Source organism: Bufo bufo, chromosome 3 (assembly GCF_905171765.1).
Source record: "Bufo bufo chromosome 3, aBufBuf1.1, whole genome shotgun sequence".
In the NCBI taxonomy this organism is placed as follows: Eukaryota; Metazoa; Chordata; class Amphibia; order Anura; family Bufonidae; genus Bufo; species Bufo bufo.
The window spans coordinates 37,158,913-37,179,728 of NC_053391.1; the positions used below are offsets into that span (position 1 = coordinate 37,158,913).

Below are 20,816 nucleotides of genomic sequence, written 5' to 3' on the forward strand. Positions count from 1 at the left end.
AAGGACATTACATCAAAGTTGGATCAGCCTGTAGTGGGTTTTTCCACTTTAATTTTGAGTGGGACTCCAAATCCAGACCTCCATGGGTTAAAAAATTTGATTTCCATTTTTTTATTTTTGTGTGATTTTGTTGTCAGCACATTCAACTATGTAAAGAACAAAGTATTTCAGATTTTTTTTTTATTCAGATCTAGGATGTGTTTTTTTTGTGTTCCCTTTATTTTTTTGAGCAGTGAATATATATATATATATATAGTAAAATGTTGCTGAAGGTTAAACATCATCGTTTAAAAAAAATAAATAAAAATACATTTTCCAAAAACAGTTTAATCAGAATTCCATCAATTTGCATTTGCTACCAGCTCGTGCTACTTCATACAGAAATATATATATATATATTTACGTTTTAGTTTACAAGGCACTTCAGATATAAAATACATATTTCTTAAAAACAAAAAAAAAAAAAAATATTACATAAACATCCAGTATAATATTTTGCAGTAAAAATAGCTGCTACAGAAACTCCTCCACATCTATGAGGAGGCAGGAACATGAACAGGGAATTCAAATGGAAAAAAATAAAATATTATAATAACATAAATCTGATTGCATCAAAATAACAAAACTGAACAAAAGCAATATATACAGTATACGGAATGGGGAAATCACTAGGATAAAATCAAGGTCCTTTCACCAATTACAACTTTGTAACATTCACACACAGGTTGGAGACATAGAACTGGCCACGTGAACTGGACGTATGTACCGACCAGGTCTACCTATATTTTACTCATTTATTCAACACCATACATTGATTTTTGGAGGCCAGAATTAGAAGTGACCAGGAGCAAAGTGGCAGCAAATGTTAAGCACCATTAGTCAAGTAATGTATGTTGGCTTTGTGGTTGAAATGGACAAATATTTTATGCTGATAATTTTTTATCAGCATAAACTGGCAGCTGGAAAAAGATAACACACTGGCAGGGAGTTATCACGCTAGGGTGATGTGCCAGTTTAATAAAGTGATAGCTGTAATCAGCCCATAAAACAGAGACAGTATGCAGTAAACAACTAAGCTCTCCGTAATGGTGGTCATCAAGATCCAGAATTAACATTTCGCAGCAGGCAGGGGTCCAGCTCTAGGTCAGAAAAAAAGTGGATATATATATATATATATATATATATATATATATATTTTAATAAATTACTCTGCTCAAAATACTGGATCTCCTTAGAAAAGAGATGGAGTGCTCAAGGTTAGACAAAAACTAGGGGATATAGGAATGAAGTGACTCTGACTTCCATGCACCCAAGGTGAATGTTACAAATAGAGCAAGTCATCTAGAAACTGTATGTACAGCCATTTTGCAAGCTGAAAGACTTCCTGAGAAACCACTGGCATCTGAAAACTAGTCTGTTGATGGCCATCCCTCTTTCAGGTTAGCATTGGAATGACAAAAATCATAAACACGTGCAGTTTCATGAAGCTTAGCATAAGAGGAAGAGAGAAAAAAAACAAAAACAGGGGGGGGGCTGGGAGTTATGTGCCATTAAAAAAAGTAAAGCATCTGAATTTCAAATAATATTTACATCCCTTCTGGAACAAATAATTATGCAAATATGAAAAATCTTGATAAAATTATTTACATGCACTTGAAATGGTCTGAGAAAAAAAAAAATAATAAAAAAAAACAACTACAAGGTAACATAAAACTTGTGGACTCAGGCAGCATGACGTTAAAGTGCAGTCTCTGAGACACTGTTTTCAGCACAAATGACAAAAATAAGATTCTGATGTGCCGTCATTTTCTCCGTCTGTTTGAAGATTCGAGTCCTTTTTTCTCCCTTTCCCCTCAGTGTTGAAACATGGAATATTTTACACACAAAAAAAAATCTAATAAAATGTATTTCTGGTGCAATATTCTTCAGGCCCTTAAGTGTCACCTGATGCACAGAGTCAAGAAAGTACAACACCAAACCACTTCCTAGAAAGGTCTCAAAACGCGTTGCCTCTCAGACTCCTCCATAATTTCGGCCTTCACAGTCCCTCAGTGACCGAAAAGAGTCAGGGTTTTCTCCCTCACCCCATTATATTCACAGTACAGTTGTGTGCTTTGGATATGGTTGTTGGTTCATTCATCCGTGTCAGGCTGAACGCCGAGCATGGCATGCAGTTCCTCTGCCGTGTACCCCAGCAAATTATGGAGGTCACACACAAACCGATACACATAACGTTTTCCTGAGGTCTTGTGAATAATGTTCTTATCATAATAGTATCTCAGTCCTCTACTCAGCTTCTCGTAGTTCATTTTAGGTTTATTTTTCCTTTTTCCCCATCGGCGAGCAACCTGGAAAAAAAAAAAAAAAAAAGAAATTAAATAATTTTTTATTTTACAACAGAAGATTTTATTTTCCGTTAACTTTTTTACATTTACTTTAATAGTCATTGCGGCTGATGTTACATATAGAATGATTGTGGCACGGAATATTGGGGGCTCGTCCGGGATGGGCATCAGAGGGATTTCATTTACAGGGAAGGTGAATACAATGGGACATTGTTTTCTAATCAGTCAGGGAAAATCCACCGACCAACAAAATCATTAACTGGCAGCTGGAAACAGATAACACACTGGCAGGGAGTTATCACGCTAGGGTGATGTGCCAGTTTATTAAAGTGATAGCTGTAATCAGCCCATAAAAGAAAAACAGATATAATGCTAACCTCGTCTGGGTCAGTGAGCTTGAACTCCCATCCATCCCCGGTCCAGCTGATAAAGGGCTGACATGACTTGTCGGTCAACAATTCTAACAAGAACTGCCAAAGCTGAATTGGTCCACTCCCTATAAAATAAAATTTTATAGACATGAATACATTTCAAGTAATGTAGATAAAAAACAAAACAAAAACAAAGAGGTGCTGCTCACAGTACAATTGAGCCTTTTAAAATCAGAGATACAGGCCAAGAAGATTTCTCAGTCGCCTATGTATAGGAATACAATATCTCACAAAAGTCAGTCCGCCCCTCACATTTTTGTAAATATTTTTATTATATCTTGTCTATATAATGTCTAAACCGCTGGCAACAAAAGTGAGTACACCCCTATGTGAAAATGGCCAAATTGTGCCCATACTGGTCACTGGAAGTTCAACATGGCTCCTCATGGCAAAGAATTCTCTGGAAGATCTGAAAAAAATAATGATTGCTCTACATAAAGATGGCCGAGGCTATAAGAAGATAGCTAACACCCTGAAACTGAGCTGCAGCGCGGTGGCCAAGGCCATACAGCGGTTTAACAAGACGGGTTCCACTCAGAACAGACCCCGCCATGGTCGACCAAAGAAGTTGAGTGCATGTGCTCAGTGTCATCTCCAGAGGTTGTATCAGTGCTGCCAGGTTATAGGGGTGGGAAGGGGGGGGGGGGTCCGCCTGTTAGTGCTCAGACCATACGCCGCACACTGCATCACATTGGTCTGCATGGCTGTCGTCCCAGAAGGAATCCTCTTCTAAAGATGATGCACAAGAAAGCCGGCAAACAGTTTGCTGAAGACAAGCAGACTAAGGACATGGATTACTGGAACCATGTCCTGTGGTCTGATGAGAGCAAGAGAAAATTATTTGGTTTAGATGGTGTCAGGAGTCTGTGGTGGCAACCAGGTGAGGCGCACAAAGACAAGTGTGTCCTGCCTACTGTCATGGTGGCGGGAGTGTCATTGTTTAGGAGCTGCATAAGTGCTGCCGGCTGTGGGAGCTACAGTTCATTGAGGAAACCATGAATACCAACATGTACTGTGACATACTGAAGCAGAGAATGATCCCCTCCCTTCAGAAACTGGGCCACAGGGCTGTATTCCAATGACCCCAAACACTTCTAAGACAACCACTGCCTTGCTTAAGAAACTGAGGGTAAAATGTGCTGAACTGGCCAAGCATGTCTCCTGACCTAAACCCTATTGAGCATCTGTGGGGCATCCTCAAATGGAAGGTGGAGGAGCACAAGGTCTCTAACATCCACCAGCTCCGTGATGTTGTCATGGAGGAGGGAAGAGGATTCCAGTGGAGAGAGTAAAGGCACTGCTGGAAAATAATGGTGGCCACACAAAATATTGACACTTTGGGCACAATTTATCAATTTTTGCCAGCGATTTAGATATTAATGGCTGTGTGTTGAGTTATTTTGAGGGCATATCAAATGTACACTGTTATACAAGCTGTAGACTACTCACTTTTGTGAGATACTGTACATGTTATTTGTCAGGTGAACAGAGCCCTTTGTTTAGACAAGTATGACATATACAGTGGGAGCTTATACAGCATATACAGAGCTTTGGTAGAGGGATTTGAGCATGGCCTCCTGACTGTCCCTGAATGGCAGATGTTGGAGGTGAGAAGGGTCAGGAGCATTGGATTTCGACGTGCCCAATTCCTTTTGTCCTCGAGGCTATGTCGAAGCTGTCCACAATTTTAACTTCAGTTGCTCCCCTCGGTCATTCACAACATATGCATCTTTGGCCAAGCATGCATATGAAGAGGGGTATCGGGATCACTTTTGGCCAAATGAGCGTTTGGCTAATGATTCCCATGTGTATAGCTGACTCAAAAGGAGTTCTCTGGAAATTTGATATTGATAAACTATCCTGAGGATAGGTTATCAATATCAGATCAGCGGGGGCTGTTGAAGCAGCCATCCCTCCCAACATACACATTCATATTCGGCTTGGCCGAGCGTACATTTTTTCTCAATAAGGAGTGGGGAGTATGCTGCAGTCAATCACCTGACGACACCTTATCTGCCTTGAGAATAAAAGGATGGGGCATGTTGAAATTTTACTTATTAACATCCTCATTTTTCCCATGGCATCTGCCAATGGAGTTAGGTAGGAACAGGCCTTTAGGCATTAGATGGCTAGTAGTCCCGCAGAAAAAAAGCAGACATTAAATACTTCATGATTCAACCACTTTTAGAAAGTAGTGCATATAAAATATACTCCAGTGGCTTACCTGTAAACCCAGCAAGAATAGCTGCTGGGATAACTGGTTTGCCCTGTTCCACTGGATCATTTCGGTCTTGAATATAGTCTTTGAAAGACATTGACGGCTTGTTTAAACATAGTGACTGGCTGGCATCGTCCTCAAAGCTTTCATAGGATGGAACACGTTGCATGTCAACCAGTGAGGACTGGCTCGTCCATGACTGTAGTAGGGAATCTGAGCTTTCAAAGCTTTCTGTGCCACTGTCTACAGAGTCCCTGTCCATGGATTTACCTGTGGACACATTATCATTTTTTAATACAAGGGGGAAAATTTTTTTGAAAAAATAAAAAATACATCATGTGTTTGTTACTTACCAGAACTAAGAGAGCTTAGTAAAACATTCATGTTGCTTTGACCATAGTTCTGGTTCAGAGAGGAATAATTATTTCCCATGGATTTCATGCAGGAATAACTCTGGAACTCCTGCTTTACTGGTAGGAGATTTGTGACTTGGGTAACTGGACACAGGTCACTGTACATTTCTGTTTTAGGGTAAGTCTGCACTTGAGATACACAATGCAGAGGCTCCATATTGAAGCCTAAATGAGAAGGGGAAAAAATTAAAGATGTCAACAAAAATTTGGATGGAAAAGAACAGGTAAAAACAGTTCCTTCGGATACAGCATTACATAGGCCTTCCTTAGTTAAGGCTGGTCTTCCCACAGCTGGTTGGTTGGTTTGGGCTTCAACAAGGTGAGGAATGACCATTGGAACTACTCATGAGCACATAAAACTAGCCAAGAAAGGTGCATCATCACTTTAGTAGTGCACAAGGGTCATCAGTCAACCATTGAATCCATAGATTCAAGATCAGCTGTGAAGGGGCTTCAAAAAGATTTGGTCAGTGATGGTCCAGCCAGAAGGACCTTCCTATTTTGTGTCTCTTCACTGGAGAAATGGCCAAATACTTGAAGTTTCTTTCTGGTGATATTTACCTGGACAGCCACCTCACCACTGTTAACACTAACTAAACTAGAATACCCTCCTTGCTCTTCACATTCGAAGGGTAGGCAGCATCCATGCATTGACCAATCAAGAGTACCATAATTTGTCTTTTTTTTTTTTTAGGGGGGTGGGAGGAGAGAGAAACACACCATAGAAGGCCAGTCCATAGTCATTGCCTCATTTCTACTAATGCTTGTGTGTAGTCAAAAACAGCCACCGGCCAACACTGACATTTTTGTCCTGAGTTATCCAATACCACTACAACCCATTTCGAGAATTAAAGTTTTTTCAGGCATTTAGTATTATAAATGGTTAATTTTCTTGGTATTGCCTCTATTTTATAGCACGAAAAAAACATTACTTACTTAATGAGTCATTGCGTATCCACTGGTGGCCGGTGTGATGACTGGAGCTGTCGATATATTGATCCTGAACCTTATCTTGTTCTGAGAAAAGTAAAGGAGTACGAGTTATAGCCACAAGCTTAGAATCTCTGGGTCAACGCAATTCAAAAATGCTTTACATAGCTTAGGAACATTTCCGAGCCGCTTTCCTTGTATCCATAGAGCTGGCCTCCTAATTACCTTTCATCATTTGTTCCAGATGCTCCCACAGAATATCACCCACGAAGTCCGGGGCCAGTTCTAGAAATCTTTCTTTTCCCAAGTTGCACAATTCTTGACCACTCATAATAAATTTCTGAAAGTTTACATTCTCCAAGGAAAATTCAGCGACGGCCCATGCAAGCCACTGGCACACTTGAGTCTGACCCCACAAACATGGATCTAGAAGGAACCAAAAAGGATAATACAATAAGAGGGTTGTCTAGTGTATACCCATATTCAAATACTCTACTAGCGTAATTCCCTATTTGGGACCCTCATTTATTAGAGTGGTTTCAAAGACGGTCTTTGACTCAGGAGGACCCATCATGTCCATACATTATATAAACCGTTCATTGATTTTTATTGGTAGGCTGTAATACTTCAAATCCCCTGTGGTGGTGCTGTAGGGAACAGTTGCTGCAAGGTTACCACACAGATACACTTAGGCTGGGTTCACACTTGAGCGTTTTACAGCGCGTTCAAACGCGCTGTAAAACGCTCAACACATGAAAACCAATGCTTCCCTATGGCCCTGGTTCTCACTTGAGCGTTTTACAGCGCGTTTGAACGCGCTGAAAAACGCCCTACGCTCAAACAAGTTCTTGAGCTTCTTTGGGGCGTTTTGACGCGCGTTTGTGGCCATAGGACACTGCAGTCAATCACACAAACGCGCGTCAAACGCGCGTTTACTATTGCAAAAAACGCGCGTTAAACGCGCATATAAAATGCGCTCAGGTCTGAACCCAGCCTAAGGGATTAGTAGAGGTACAACCCAAAGACCAGCTTATCATGGCACCCTTTTAATAAAAAGACTATTCAACGTGGAGAAACTTTGGCTGACAAAAACATTGGTGCTTTACGCGCTTCACACCAACGCTAAACATCTAGTACCATGCCCTTTTAAGTATGGATGGTCACAAGTTTTAGTAATAAGTTTGTGCATCTAGTCTGGTTGAAATTATAAACAATGTGTGTTGTCTGGAAAATGTGAAGCAATGACTAAGAGTCGTGCTGAGAAGTTGAGGATCATGCTTTAAAATGTTTAGACGTTGCGCAACCGTAGTGTACATTTCATACATGGAAATTCCTGTGACGTCCTGATTTTCCCCTCCTTGTAAACACATAAAGGCCTAGTCAAACAATGACATAGCCTGTAGGAGGAACCCAAGATTGCAAATATTAAAGAGGGTTGTAGGGTCAAGATTTGGGGAGAAGGGATTTTTCACTTAAATATTTTTTTTTTTTTAAATCTGATTAATGATGGCAAAAATGGAGAAACTATTTGTGGCTTTCACACTCCCAATCAAACTGGAACCATTCAAGACAGAAGTCAGTCCGAAGATCCCTAGCAACTGTCTCAACATCTCAAAACCATATTTGGTCTACTTGAGGCAGAAAAGCAGGCAAATTAACTTTTTCGAGGCCCAACCCCCAACAACTTTTAAATAATAAACAATCACCATAACTAGTTCAAACTAAACAGTAATTTGCCCCATGACTGTCTGGGAGACACCCAGAAGAGGGGCGTGAGCAGCCTGCCGCCCCTCGTGGCGGCCGTACCAGGCCAGGTACGCTGGGGGGGGGGGGGGATGGGAGGGCGGTTTTTGGGGGGGGGGGGGGGGGGGGGGGGGGGGGGGTGGATGGTCTTGTTTTGATATGGGTGACAGAACTGGCACTAACTCGGGGTGCTCTTGGTTTTGATGTTTGTGTGTCAATATACGTGTGGCCCGGCATCAAGGGAAATATTGTATAAATGTACCTGTCGTATGTGTCCACACTCTGTGATCAGATACCTTTTTATACTGTTTTGTTCTAAGAAAATCAATAAAGAGATTTCATATAAAAAAAAATAAAAACATTTCGAGGACAATATTTTCTTTCGTGTAGGCCTCATGTATTTCGTTACCGCCTCCATTGCCGGAAGAGATAATGCAGTTCTCTACCTCACAGCCACCAGCAATATCTGATGACTGGAAAGGTTTCCTTTTGCTTCATTATTACTTACTGTTGGGAATACCAAAGCGCCGCTGTTCCTTTCTGAATCCATTAAATGTGGCCTTCAACGCCTGACTCATCACTGCTTTGCTGCACGGGGTCAGGAGAGGCAATTCACAGCTGCCAGAATCTGAAAAAAATTAAAATTAAAAAGTTTCTATTAAGCCAAGAGGCAAGGGCTTGGCCACAAAACATAGCTGAACACATGAGGGGTGCAATCATATTTAGAGGGACACTCATAAATTCAGGTTTTCTTCACAATATGGAGTTTGAATGATCTTATACCAAAGCAGCAGAAGTGGGTACAAATCTGCCCACTGAAAAGCCCTGAATTGCTACTTTGGGTATCCCATCCCAACGTCCTCCGCGTAGACAGACATTGCCAGCTTCTAGGCAATATGCATGTAACGCATTTTAGCTCAGCACTATAGATATGAGAGGCCCCATCCTTCTCCCACCCCAGATCTGTGCTGTTGGAGGAAAGTCTGGACACCCCCCATACACATTAGATGTTTGGCTCCTTGGAGGAGTTGTCCACTTCGTTACTACTGATGGCCTATCCTCCTGATAGGCCATCAATATCTGATCAGTCAGGTTCCAACACACCGCAACCCTGCCGATCAGCTATTTCAGGGTTGTAACTCTTGAAGCTCTTCAATGGGAGCATCTACATGATCGATGGAGCTGTGTAGTTCTGGCACCGAACCTACCCAACAAGGATGTTGGACCACTACAGATCAGATACTGATGTCCTATCCTTATTAGTGGATAACCCCTTTCAGCGGGAGGGTTTATTTGACACAATGTTGTCATTCTTACCATGAGATAAGGAGTCCAACCCTGTAGGCACCGCCTGCTCTTCTTCATAGGCATCATACGCAGAGTACAATCCAGCGATTGACGTCGACAGATTTACGTTGTCAAATGCCAGCTGCCGCTGTGAACGGGCAAAAGAGGATATCATTTTATTACAGGGGACTTTTAAAAAGGAAACCAAGAACAAAAGCATGCTTTACTTTCCGTAGATAAGGGCCCAGAAATAATACTGGAAACATTGGTGGCATAGGGTAGAATTAGATTAATCATGAAGGATGAACTGGTTGGATGACAACCAATAGGTCTGCTATGACGGCGTCTGTGGGGTTGTCACTAAGGCAGAGTTCATATCTCGGTTTCATTCTCTGTTCTTCTGATTCATCAGAAGAACAGAAAAAAAAATTAATAAAATTAAAAAACACACACCACAAAACAAGAGTATCCTGTGCACGAGTTATGCACATTTGGCATCCGTTTTAGCCATTTCTGTCTGAAATCCATTACTTTTAAAAACGGATCTAAGATAGCAATGGCTCAAATTGATGCCAAATGAGCAAAAATAAAAATTCAGGAAAAACAAATAAAAAAATGATGTGAACTCTCCCTAAGCTTTCCTAGACCACATAGTGACAAATCTTCCTGGTTATTCCACTATAGTCACCAAGCCTTCCAAGAAACAGATATAAGAATAAATCTTAACTGGACAAAGAAGGGGCTTTCATTTTTGGGAAGGGAGGGAAACTGACGGACAAAATTCCTTGCATACAACAGAATAAAAAAAATCCATAATCTAAATTTTTTAAATAAAAAATATACTTAATAACTGTTGTGCCAATGGGTCACTGAACTCTGTTTCCTCTAAACAGTAATTGGCGACTAATAAGCAGTGTCATGTAAAAATAATACAGCAAACTACTGACACCCCCCCCCCCCCCTATTCTTCCTGACAACCGCTTGGCTCTGTCACCTGTGCGTACATTCCTATGCTACAGATCACATTGTGTGGGCTCCTACACTTCACATGAACAAGGCTCTATTCATTACTGCTACACCAGGGCTAAAAATAAAAACCTTTTAATCACATCATTATAGTCATTAGCCACAGAGGAGAAGATGGAACACGCCTAGAGAAATCTGCTACGTCAACGTCAGTCAGGAGAAGGCGAGAGGTGTGAAAGAGCGCCTGCACCAAGTTGTCATGCTTGTTAAAGAGGATGTAGCAGTGCCGAGTCGGTCAGACACAGCCCCTTCTTTTCAGTAGCGGCGTAATGCTCTATTTGCCCTGTGGGGGGAGCTATAGGGAAACTGAAGACTCGCTACAGATCACAGCCGATTGCTGAGGGTCCCATCGCACAATTAATAATAATACAAATAAATTATAAAGCTCCTTTAAGATGATGCACTAAGCTTACAAGTCAATCTACGTAAAAAGAAACTTTAGAGTGCTTCAGATTTAAGACCGCAATATAAATCCCAACTATGATCTGAAAAAAAAATACTAAAAAAAAAAAAAAATATATAAGTTTTTTTTGTCATCATCATTCTAAAATGTGTCTGCACTGAAACCGGTTGGGTCACGGTGGCCATGAATCATACCCACCGGGTGGAGCCGACTGCTATACTATGTGCAAGAGAAAGAACAGCCAGACCTGCGGGGACATAGAACAGTCAAATGGTGACCAAAAATTCCTCCATTGAGCAAACAAATACCAGACCACACAAAGCCCTTTGTCTGACACGAAATGCAAACAGCAACTGGCAAATCTAAGCTGCAGGCCCTCATCTTACACACCTCACAGGTTCCTCTGTATACAAAAGCACATACCTATTGGCTCTGCAAGTAGCTTCGAAAATCTTCTAGGAAAGACGGGTCAAGTTTCATTCAAAAAGTGGTGTCAAATTTGAGATCCAAGAATATACTGCCCCAAACCAGTAGGAGGCCCTAATACCAATACAGCTTTTCCCATAGATGGAGACAACAAGTGAAGGAAATTCACTAACATTTTTTGGCCTTAAAATTTAAGATTAGAAAAATGTTCAACGTATTGTGAAAGAAGAAGAAGTCAAGAAATAATGGGCCTTACCTTCAGGATTCCTCGGTGCATGTTGTAAACTGGAGCCACCTGATCCATGTTTCGGATTTCAAACTCAGTCATTGGATCTAGAGAAGAAAAGAAAACCAGGTGTCAATTTCTGATGGTCTTTTTTGTATGTATATTTTTTTTTTTCTCCCACCCAACAGGAGGGGATGTGTCCTATCGCTATGGAGCTCCCTAAAGTGAATAGCATTAATTAGGAGGAAGCCTTACTTCAAGGGAGAATGCACTAGAGGGGACAGATGGGAGACTCGCACGAGCCGATGACTCACTCTTCTTCAGAGAGACTGGAGTGGCCAAGATGTTTGATGTCACAAGCAGGGAGGGAACACTGCCAATATCAACCCATTCTTCTCTTATTTACACACACACCACCAGCTAGCTTCATTCATGTGGCCATGAAAAAAAAAATTTAAAATTCCCCCAAGCATTTTTTATTTTTTATGCAAAGTAAAAAAAAAAAAAAAAAAAAAAATAATCAAAAGAACTATTGAACTTTCCAGGTGAATACAAAACAACCACAGGCTCCCCTGGATGATGCAAACCTACAAGTCCTTATGTCCCGACAGCCCCAGGCATGTTGGGAGTTGTAGTGTTCCCATCAGCTGGAGAGCCATATAAGTTGAACCTCTGGTCTACGTATCATATCTGCTATGTGCACTCACAGGTCAACCCCAGGGTTTGGAGGCCAAGTAGCGTTCACTTAGCCTTCAATGATATGTCCGCTTCCCTTTTGGGATCAGGTTGATAGGTCCAACCTTCTCCAATACTAGAACATGATCGTCTAGGGATTGTTTGCACGCTCTTGTAGAGGAGCATCCTGACCTCCATGTTGGCTCCCCTAAAATTGTTTGAGGGTACTGTTGCCTGTAAAGAGTGGGTTACACCTACGGGGAAGGTTGATTTAGCCATGCACCCAAACAGTGGTTCCCCCTTGGGTATGTACATTTTTTCTTTGTAGATCCAAAATGGCCGGCATCACCTGTCAGTGAATCTGGGTAATTTTAGGTTATTTTCTGCAAGTACTGTACAGACATGATATGAAATATCCCATGCATAGAGTCAGGTTGCCCCTATGGCAGATTAGGTATGCATGTATACATTTCAGAAATGTGTTCCACAGACATCAGAGGATGGTGGTTTCTAAATGGACTCCGCTAAGATGGAACAACCTCAACAAACCACCCGCTAAGTGGATTTAGTAAAATATGAGCAGAAGTATCACTGCTGCAGGTAAACCCACGACATTATCATATGTATACGTATCATGGGGCACAATGAGCTGCAGCCCCAAAGAGTACAAATGCAAATTCAGCTCTGCTACATCTGTATACCGCATTAGCATTTTAGTGTTGCCAACACCTGACATTGTATTATTGTGCAGATTATAAATTGTCCTAGAAGAAACAAATCCGTCCACTGCTTCGGCTCTGAAATGGAGAAGCAGAGGAATACGACATAGGCCTCACGTGCGGGGAAAGCATGTTACCGGCCGGCCAGATGACATGTATGGCGGCTGCTTAGCAACAAACTCATTCAGAATCTCAGGATACTATTAACCATTCCGTCTTCCCAGGAAAGGCTCAGCTATATGGCAGAAAATTGCTGCTTGAAGCAATGGGATTTGATTTTCCAGCATAACATTCAATCTGCAGCAAAATAGCAGCTTTTTACCCTATGGGAGGGGGGGGGGGGGTGAAAAACCACGCAACACCCAAAACACTAACAAAAAGGCAGAAAACGGTTGTTCCTGCACTAATACAAAAACCAGAACCACCTCGAAGCTTCCTACACAAAGAACTTTTCTTTGTTTTTATTTTTTAGAGTTTTTAGCATTTTTTTTATTTTTATAGTAACACTTTAAGGTCTGCATACGAAATGTATTTTTTGCGGGTCAGATGCGGACCCATTCACTCGGCTCCGCAAAACAAAACAAAATAAAAAATAGAACATGTCCTATTCTTGTCAAGGATAGGACAGTTCTATAGAGGGCATGACGTTCCGCACACTTACGGTATATGTGTTTTACGGATCCGCAATTTGCTGACCGCAAAAACAGCTATGGCCATGAGCCCTAAAGGTGGTTGTCCAGGATTAGAAAAACATGGCTGCTTTCTTCCAAAAACAGCATCAACCCTATCCACAGGGTTGTGTGCCGTATTGCAGCTCTGTCCCATCGACTCTGATGGAGTGGAGCTGCAATGCCAGACGGCTCGTGGACAGGGTAGGGGGGGGGGGGGGGTTCTTTTCTTAAGGCCTCATGCACATGAACGTATTTTCTCTCCGTGTCCATTCCGTGGTGGTTTTTTTTGCGGACCGTATGCGGAACCATTCATTTCAATGGGTCCGCAAAAAAAAAGGAAGGTACTTCGTGTGCATTCCCGTATGTCAGTATTTCCGTTCCGCAAATTTTTTTAAAATGGAACATGTCCTATTATTGTCTGCAGTACTGTTCTATTAAGGGCCAGCTGTTCCGTTCCGCAAAATACGGAATGCACACAGACGTCATCCGTATTTTTTGCGGACTGCAAAATACATACTGTCGTGTGCATGAGCCCTTAGAAGGAAGCCATTGTTTTTATCCTAAAGGACCCCTTTAAAAAACATGCATTTTTTTTCCTGCCATTTTTCAACAAAGCTGCATTTCGGGGAAAAATTAAAACAGTAAAAATACAATGCAAAAAAAAAAAAAGCTGCCCCTCTATGAGGAGGCGGTCCTATCAGTGCCTGAGAGTTGCCCCTCTATGAGGAGGCGGTCCCACCAGTGCCTGACAGCTGCCCCTCTATGAGGAGGCGGTCCCATCAGCTGCCCCTCTATGAGGAGGCGGTCCCATCAGTGCCCGACAGCTGCCCCTCTATGAGGAGGCGGTCCTATCAGTGCCCGACAGCTGCCCCTCTATGAGGAGGCGGTCCTATCAGTGCCTGAGAGCTGCCCCTCTATGAGGAGGCGGTCCCACCAGTGCCTGACAGCTGTCCCTCTATGAGGAGGCGGTCCCACCAGTGCCTGACAGCTGTCCCTCTATGAGGAGGCGGTCCCACCAGTGCCTGACAGCTGTCCCTCTATGAGGAGGCGGTCCTATCAGTGACTGACAGCTGTCCCTCTATGATGAGGCGGTCCTATCAGTGACTGACAGCCTTCCCTCTATGAGGAGACGGTCCTATCAGTGACTGACAGCCTTCCCTCTATGAGGAGGCGGTCCCACCAGTGCCTGACAGCTGTCCCTCTATGAGGAGGCGGTCCCACCAGTGCCTGACAGCTGTCCCTCTATGATGAGGCGGTCCTATCAGTGACTGACAGCCTTCCCTCTATGAGGAGACGGTCCTATCAGTGACTGACAGCCTTCCCTCTATGAGGAGGCGGTCCCACCAGTGCCTGACAGCTGTCCCTCTATGAGGAGGCGGTCCTATCAGTGACTGACAGCTGTCCCTCTATGATGAGGCGATCCTATCAGTGACTGACAGCCTTCCCTCTATGAGATGTCCTATCAGTGACTGACAGCCTTCCCTCTATGAGGAGGCGGTCCTATCAGTGACTGACAGCCTTCCCTCTATGAGGAGGCGGTCCCATCAGTGCCTGACAGCCTTCCCTCTATGAGGAGGCGGTCCTATCAGTGCCTGACAGCCTTCCCTCTAGGAGGAGGCGATCCTATCAGTGCCTGACAGCCTTCCCTCTATGAGGAGGCGGTCCCATCAGTGACTGACAGCCTTCCCTCTAGGAGGAGGCGATCCTATCAGTGACTGACAGCCTTCCCTCTATGAGGAGGCGGTCCCATCAGTGACTGACAGCCTTCCCTCTATGAGGAGGCGGTCCTATCAGTGACTGACAGCCTTCCCTCTAGGAGGAGGCGGTCCTATCAGTGACTGACAGCCTTCCCTCTATGAGGAGGCGGTCCCATCAGTGACTGACAGCCTTCCCTCTATGATGAGGCGGTCCTATCAGTGACTGACAGCCTTCCCTCTAGGAGGAGGCGATCCTATCAGTGACTGACAGCCTTCCCTCTAGGAGGAGGCGATCCTATCAGTGACTGACAGCTCTCTCTGCATATACAACAATAGAGGACAGGCCGTCAGTCCCAAATAACCCGTCTGTCCATGAAGTTTTGCTCAAAAAACTGTGAGGTAATGGGAGCCGGCAGGAGGCCGATTTACACAACAGAGCCCTGATTCCGAGCCTCACAACACACCTTTGTGTACACAGGCCAGGATCGTTTCAGAACACGTGACGGGCGAAACACGCGTACAGATTACCTGCAACACCTGTCCCCATTCATAATTGCAGCTCAGAGTTCACAAGTCCAGCCAGGGCCGGGCCACGCCGGTACCATTGTTATGAGAGTCAACAGGCCACAGGCAGACGTGGTTCATTCATACAATGCGCCCAGCCCAAAGGTGGTAGAAAATATACAAGCAAAGATGTAAAAAAATTATAATAATAATAATAATAATAATCCATGTCAGACTGGGCCCTTCTTCAAAAATATCAGCTGGCCTACAGTAGTAACAGGATTAATGGTGCATGTACCAAGGACAAACCACAAGCCAAGACATTCAGATAACTTGCAACAAGTTTTTAACCTTTGAGCGCAATTTTTTTTTGCAATATTATTGAAAAACATTTAAATTTTTTTGCATTAAAAATGCATTATACCAATAAACAAAATATGATTCTATAACTAACCTGCATGAGAAAATGTTTAGGATTTCTCTGAAATTTTACACGTGTTATTTAATGGCAGATTTTGATGAGGATTTGCCCCGATCTCCCCCTTTGCATTGCAAAAGGGCGAAACCTGCGCCAAAATCTGCAGAAACAACTGACACGCTGCAGATATCAAAATCTTCCTAGATGAGATTTGTCAAATCTAGTTCACTTTGCTGGTACCGTATTAGGCTACTTTCACACTCACGTTTTGTGCGGATCCGTCCTGGATGGATCCGTTCAGATAATACAACCGCATGCATCCATTCAGAACGGATCCGTTTGTATTATCTGTAACATAGCCAAAACGGATCCGTCTTGAACACCATTGAAAGTCAATGGAGGACGGATGCGTTTTCTATTGTGCCAGATTGTGTCATAGAAAACGGATCCGTCTTGACACAAATGTCTTTTTTCGGCCTTATGTACTATGTTACTATGTTACTATGTTACACAATGTAAGTCAATGGGGACGGATCCGTTTTCACTGTTTGGCTCAGTTTCATCAGACGGACACCAAAACGCTGCAAGCAACGTTTTGGTGTCCACCACCAAAGCGGAATGGAGACTGAACTGATGTATTCTGAGCGGATCCTTTTCCATTCAGAATGCATTAGAATGCAAACTGATCCGTTTTGGACCGCGTGTGAGAGCCCTGAACGGATCTCTCAAACGGAAAGCCAAAACGCAAGTGTGAAAGTAGCCTTACTCTGCAGTTTTGCTGTAAAAAAATAAATAAATAAATAAAAATATTGCATGATGTGTGCAGGCAGCCCGAAGCTCCTCAACCCACTCAGCACTCCTCTACCAGTGCACCGGCCAATAGACCCCGCCTCTTTCACTAAAAGCCACACCTCTTTCATGGAGACCAAAAATCTTCCACACGCACCTATGGATACTTCAGACTTCTGTATGCCAAGATGCTTTACTAATACTTCAATATGTACTTTTAATTCAGAGGACATCCCCCAAAAAATAAAAAATATATATATATATATTTTTTTTTTTTTTCAAATTTGCTACCACGCATTATTTTAAATGATACAGTCTCCATGCCTTGCACTTTGTAGTTTGCATCAGCAATTCAAAGTTTCCATTGTGGTTCCCGTCCTCCCTCAAATATCTCAAAAGTGTTGCTCTTGGTTATTGTATACATTTTACAACCCTGCATTTCAAGATTAACCCACAACATGACTACTTATTTTCTCTTTTTTTTTAACCTCAGTCTAGAAGAGAAAAAAAAAAAAAAAAAAAAAAAAAAACTACAAAAACAGATCAACCAATACAAGTGGACGTGGGATCATTTTCCCATAGAAAAGCTAATATGCCGAATGATCGTGCAAAAAGCACACAGGGCACATGGTGATGGCTCTGAAAAAAAAGCTCTTAAACTCCCCCAAACCTCCCTTCCTCCCTGAAATTAATTTGTCTGGTGACTTCAATTTAGAAGCTAGGCCTGCACTTTAAACACTGGGGGTGGGTTCACCACATCAAAGTCCACATCTGCAGCTACAAAATTAGATTCTTTTGTTTTTAAACTACAAAGGCTTTCCTATCAAAGTGTAGAACTCAACGTAGACAAACCGAGCCCAGTTTTACCATAATAATATTTATTTTTTTCAAAAACTCTTCCAGCAACAGAAAAGCAGAATAATGCCTCTCACTTTACATGACAAAGTAGTGACAACTGAGAAAATATCCTCTGCAACCAGATCAGTCACATTAAAACGAGGTGGGGGGTTATTAACATAGCGACCAAACCTGAAAGTTTACCTGAAACTCACCTCTCGAAAGAGAAAATAAAGAATTCGAGGTTTTGAAACTGTAGCCTTGTGGAAACAATTAGTTTCTGTAGACCAGGCCTTTCCTACAGGCCTTATTCACAGACACTGCAGATTTTTTTTCCTTTCTTAGGACCACTCATGGGTATAAAATGGGTATAATACGCGTACATTTAATAAAAATAATTAATAATGGATATCTACTAGAAGCGGCATTCGTTTATGTCAGCACCAACCACATAACTGGAGGTGATAAATTGTTTCCAACCCTAGAATTCACTTAGAATCCATTAGCTTTGCCCTTCAAAGGCACACGATGACGTACCTTTCTCGTAATTCACAGCCCCAGCCCATAGTGAAATCTGACACCCATTCCCCTTTGCCAAAATAAAAAGTATATATATACACACAAATTACAGCAAACATTGTGTTAACATTTTAAAAAGTAAAAAAAGTTATAAAATTAATTTTACATTCAATTGAAATGACGTTTTGCTAGAAATTTCTAACTGAGAAACGTCTTGAAGAAATCAAATAAATAAAAATACAACTCCAGCTGCTCTGACTTATTACTATTGATATCCAGTGACCTGGATGAGCGAGAACCTTCATTGACAACATTTATTGAAACTACCCAAATCAAGCCAATCCAGATCTAGAAGAGGACTTCTGTATTTTTGAGTTACACTAGAATTCCCCCCCCCCCCCCTCCATATCCAGAATATCCCAATCAGCCAGACAATCTGTTCATAGGCATGTGCCCAGCTGTGAGGGCTTCTCATCATCTCCAGCAGCACATGAGAGCTCGGAGAGAGTCATTACTCAGTGTCTATCTAACCAGCAATCATGTAGTAGCCATCAGCAGTGACTAATCCATTCATTGTAAAAAAATATTATAATAAAATATTCATTTAATAAAGACCTGTAGGCGTGAAGGGAATTTTACAAACAGGTAGAACAAGGTGCGCAGGTCACCAAGGGCTGACAAGGCTAAACCCAGAACAATTATATTACATTATAAAGGATGTCCTAACCTAAAAAAAAGGGCCATTTAAAAGCCACTTATTAAAAGGGAAGACATAATAGAGTAGAAGAGACTCAAGTGTCCTTGAGGGACAGATGTGGAAACACAGAAATAGAAGTTATATCTATAATATATATATATATATATATATATATATATATACAAATAAATAAATAAATAAATTAAAATGAAAAAAGTAGCCAAAAAAAGTTTACTCCATGCCCCCCACCCACCATGCTAACAGATATGAGGGAATACAATGTGGGCACAGAGTTACACAACTGGACACCCAAACAGTTTATGCTTCCAAAACTTGGTGAATAACAAAAAAGGTTCCCCATACAGTATGGGTCCATCTGCTGTAGAAGCCTTGCTTCAAGCTGGAAGGAGTTGCTGGTACTTGTAGTGACAGGCTACTGGTGTGTGTGGTCCCCTTTCCAACACAACCATATAAAACAGTAGCAGATAATAAACACAAACAGCTAGATATAAACAAACAGAAATGGATACATTGTATCTTCTTCTTACCTCAAGAAACAGGATCCAGTCCAAAATACACAAAGCCAAAAGTGAGCCTCCTAGTAAATAGTCCACAGAGGGTGTAGATTGTATCCCAAGGGACCCCAGAGAAGGAGGAGGAGGAGACCCTCCAAGTCACAGAGTGCGTGTGCTTCTAGATCTGGTGCTGCCTGTCTCTGCCTCCTCTACTAGGGGGAAGTCCAGCTGTAAGCACAGGCAGCAGGGAGGAGCATTGTTCTCCTGGTGCACACCCCTCCCCAGCAGCTGTAATAGAGGCCTGGGAGAGATCACACACTCATTCATGGCCTCCCTCCCTCCTAAGCTCTCTCCTCACCAGGTGTGAAAACTCCTCAGGCTGCAGCAGAGCTTCTTCCCAGAGCAATCAGCTCCTACTATCCCATAGGAAACACCTGGGGCAGCAGCATCATCCACTGCAGGGACCTGGGCAAAGAGGGCTCATTGGCACACATGCCATGTTGGTAAATGCTGCTGTTACCAAGAGAATTGGGACACTTTCCATTCCATCATCATCATTATTATTATAAGCTTGCTGAATCTGTGTTTTTTTGGTGTCAATAGTAAAAAAATAAAGAAAATAGTGAAAATATTGTGCAAACTGTGGCAGAAATGCAGCATTTTTGCCGTTATTTTGCACAAATCAATGCCGAATAACACGCTAAAGTTTATGGCATTAGTTTAGTCCTTTTTGGTGTTTTTTTTTTTTTTAATGCAAATTTTTGTGGCTTTGCTATGCATAGGAAAATTGCAGCGACAAACCGCTCCTTTAAACTCTCCTTTTTCTTTTTTACATATCTGATGTCTGTTAAAGTCAATTTGCCTGGTAAATAAGCGATTTTTTAAATTTTTTTTATTCTATGCTAGGATATCGGGGGCGATTGAATTAGTGAAATGCGTCTGGGTATTTTGTAAATTGCATCAAAGACAATGGGCGAGATTTACTAAGCTAAATTCGTGGTTCGGTGGGGGTCATTTGTTAATGGACTTGCAATTATTTTAGACAATGTTTAGTTGCACGGCCAGTTTCATGCCGTGATTGTCACTTGGACGGGGGCAGAGCGGGGGGCTGTGTTGGGATTCTGGAAACGGGCATAAATGTTGGTGAGAAACTACGCCAGTCAGGGGCGCAAGGACTGCCATAGACGCGCCTAATTTATGATGAGGCATGAATTAGACAAATCTAATGGCAGCTCAAGGGGGAAAAATAAGATTGAGGTAAAAAGCCATCTTAGGCTCCGGTGAACGTTTCAGGCAGGATGTTCCGGCAGAGAACACCAGTGATGGC

The 20,816-nt window shown here is 42.3% G+C and overlaps 1 protein-coding gene and 1 long non-coding RNA gene across 2 annotated transcripts; both read right to left on the reverse strand.

Annotated features, from left to right (window-relative positions):
* Positions 1 to 961: 961 nt before the first annotated feature.
* On the reverse strand, positions 962 to 19,858 carry ETS2 (ETS proto-oncogene 2, transcription factor). The gene is made up of 10 exons (XM_040423095.1): positions 19,523 to 19,858; positions 11,479 to 11,555; positions 9,398 to 9,515; positions 8,589 to 8,708; positions 6,563 to 6,763; positions 6,344 to 6,424; positions 5,348 to 5,572; positions 5,001 to 5,264; positions 2,723 to 2,841; positions 962 to 2,348 (listed from the first exon to the last, which is right to left on the reverse strand). The coding sequence occupies exons 2-10, from the start codon at positions 11,548 to 11,550 to the stop codon at positions 2,133 to 2,135; spliced, it is 1,416 nt and encodes a 471-aa protein (XP_040279029.1). The 5' UTR covers positions 11,551 to 11,555; positions 19,523 to 19,858; the 3' UTR covers positions 962 to 2,132.
* On the reverse strand, positions 7,817 to 8,576 carry LOC120994485. Its single transcript, XR_005777421.1, has 2 exons — positions 8,452 to 8,576; positions 7,817 to 8,021 (listed from the first exon to the last, which is right to left on the reverse strand). It is a non-coding gene; the product is annotated as an uncharacterized LOC120994485 (long non-coding RNA).
* Positions 19,859 to 20,816: the final 958 nt, after the last annotated feature.

What these genes read in the sequence shown, in the direction of transcription:
- ETS2 (XM_040423095.1), bottom strand. Translation starts at nt 11,550, where the DNA reads ATGACTGAGTTTGAAATCCGAAACATGGATCAGGTGGCTCCAGTTTAC. An exon ending in TGCACCGAGGAATCCTGAAG is followed by an intron (nt 9,516 to 11,478) that starts GTAAGGCCCATT and finishes GCCCGTTCACAG; the next exon opens with CGGCAGCTGGCATTTGACAA. An exon ending in GCGCTTTGGTATTCCCAACA is followed by an intron (nt 6,764 to 8,588) that starts GTAAGTAATAAT and finishes GGTTCCTTCTAG; the next exon opens with ATCCATGTTTGTGGGGTCAG.